The 2,498-nt window shown below is 51.7% G+C and overlaps 1 protein-coding gene across 1 annotated transcript; it reads left to right on the top strand.

Annotated features, from left to right (window-relative positions):
* The first annotated feature begins 622 nt into the window (after window positions 1-622).
* On the top strand, window positions 623-2,282 carry LOC123411540 (expansin-B2-like). The gene is made up of 4 exons (XM_045104509.1): window positions 623-863; window positions 978-1,087; window positions 1,303-1,487; window positions 1,583-2,282. The coding sequence occupies exons 1-4, from the start codon at window positions 674-676 to the stop codon at window positions 1,917-1,919; spliced, it is 822 nt and encodes a 273-aa protein (XP_044960444.1). The 5' UTR covers window positions 623-673; the 3' UTR covers window positions 1,920-2,282.
* Window positions 2,283-2,498: the final 216 nt, after the last annotated feature.

Below are 2,498 nucleotides of genomic sequence, written 5' to 3'. Positions count from 1 at the left end.
GGCGGTGGCAGGTGGAAACACAAGACATGAAGGCAAGTCCAGCGAAGGAGCATGGAAGGGAGTAAGCTCTAGGGCTAATTAGTCTTCGGAATCCAGACCGAAGGCACGTTACGAGGAGCCACTCGGGGCGGCACGTTACTGGCGGTGTGTCTCGACCCAGTCCACCATAGGACCAGATAGCACTGTAAAGAGAAGCCCAGAACCAGGAAGAACATGCGTCAGAATCAGGATAGCGTGAGGTTTGATCCAACCGCACACAAATCATCGGACTTTCTGCAACCAGCACCTGACTTGCGTTCCTTGCGCGCCCAGAGTAATGATCACGCAGCCGGTACCGGCGTACCGTACGAGTGTACGCCAAGTCGCCAATGGCACAACATGCGATCACTGACAAGATGTCATTTTTATAGTAGGAAGCACGTAAGGCAATGCCACAAATTTCCTCCATGATTCCCTCCTCAAGCCATGCCCATGTGACCTTGCTAGCTCAAACACGGAATGCTGTACAGGTTGAGCGGCCATTGGCGCCGACCGCGTCGCGTCGTCGTTCCCCACTTCATTTTTGCTCACTACGTACTCTGCCTATAAATCCCCCCGGCAATGTCGACCCACCCGGCCATCAAACCACAGCTGCCCAAATTACTTCACAAGTACAGTAGTTACTAGTGCAAGTATGGCTGGGGTCTCTGCCAATGCAGTTGCACTTGCTGCACTCGTCTCCGTTCTTCTCACATATGGCTGCTGCGCCCAGTCGCCGCTCAACTACACCTCCTTGGCCAAGGCCTCCAAGGCTAGCTGGTCATGGCTCCCTGCCAAGGCCACATGGTACGGCGCGCCTACCGGCGCCGGTCCCGATGACAATGGTATGTGCGTGCGTGCGTGCATATGTTCCGGTGGTGTGGCCGGCGGCGCATGTTATTGCGTTACACAATGCCAGCTTATAGGATCCTAATAACAATGTCAATCGATCTGTGCAGGTGGTGCTTGCGGCTACAAGCACACTAACCAGTACCCGTTCATGTCCATGACTTCCTGCGGCAACGAACCCCTCTACAAGGACGGCATGGGCTGCGGCGCCTGCTACCGGGTACGTGTACATAACGTATTAATTACACTATACAGCGCCGACGCTGATGGTGGTCATTACACTGGATTAGTCAAAGCTAACAGTACGTAGCTCCGTTCACACCGTGATGAAATAGTACGTGGGTAGCAGTCCGTCGCATGTTACTCTGTAATCTCGGCTCAGAAAAACACGTTGCATATGTAGCGCATTAGTTGAATATCCGCTTGGTTTTCCAGATACGATGCGTCAATAACAAGGCCTGCTCCGGCAAGCCGGAGACGGTGATGATCACCGACATGAACTACTACCCTGTGGCCAAGTACCATTTTGACCTCAGCGGCACGGCGTTCGGTGCCATGGCGAAGCCCGGCCAGAACGACAAGCTCCGCCACGCCGGCATTATCGACATCCAGTTCAGAAGGTCCGTACATAACTGCCGTGGTACTCCAACTCCAAGTGAACTCTTGGGGCTCTGGTTATTGATCTCGATCGGATTCGGTTGGTGCATGCATGCAGGGTGCCATGCAGTCATCCGGGCTTGAATGTGAACTTCCACGTCGAGCGCGGCTCCAACCCCAACTACCTCGCCGTGCTGGTGGAATTCGCCAACAGGGAGGGCACCGTGGTGCAGATGGACCTCATGGAGTCAAGGAACGGCCGCCCGACGGGGTACTGGACGGCGATGCGCCATTCGTGGGGCGCCATCTGGCGGATGGACTCCAGGCGCCGGCTGCAGGGCCCCTTCTCGCTCCGCATCCGCAGCGAATCCGGCAAGACGCTGGTGGCCAAACAAGTCATCCCGGCCAACTGGAAGCCCGACACAAACTACCGCTCCAACGTCCAGTTCCGTTGATTGCTCGGAGCTCCCGATCGATCAACGAAGATGCTGATTGATTCGGTGCAGTGTGAATCCAAAGTATATTGTTGAATTTTATTTACAAGGTATATGTTGCGTCGTCGTGCGTGTATAGCTCGAAGATATATGGGGAATGGAATGAGGCTTTAGCATGGGCAGCCTGTCCCGAAAGCTTAACATGCAGGCCAGGCTTGTCTAGTGATCCACGTGCTACGCAGCCCACTATCACAAGATTCACATCTCGAAATCTGATCTATTGTAATTAATCAGGTTTATCATATGCATTCTGGGGTACCAAATGTGTATTCAGTCAATCAGATGCTCCCATCATCTTCTATTCTTAAATTAATAGTTGCAACCCGCTATCTATTTTTTCTTCTCATGCAGCCATGCCACATCATCAAGTCATGCATTTAGTCATAATTTTTTTTTTTCATGTAATCATGTCACATCGTCATGTCATGCATGTGGTCATAAGTTATAATGTGTGCACTAATCTACACATTGTTTCACTAATTTTTATTATGGTATATACTTTAGAGCAAGTATATGTAGATCATGTTACACTTTCTTTAC

The sequence above is a fragment of the Hordeum vulgare genome, chromosome 1H (genome assembly GCF_904849725.1).
Source record: "Hordeum vulgare subsp. vulgare chromosome 1H, MorexV3_pseudomolecules_assembly, whole genome shotgun sequence".
In the NCBI taxonomy this organism is placed as follows: Eukaryota; Viridiplantae; Streptophyta; class Magnoliopsida; order Poales; family Poaceae; genus Hordeum; species Hordeum vulgare.
The sequence above is the reverse complement of the archived record's forward strand: the minus strand, read 5'-3'. Positions and strand labels throughout refer to the sequence as shown.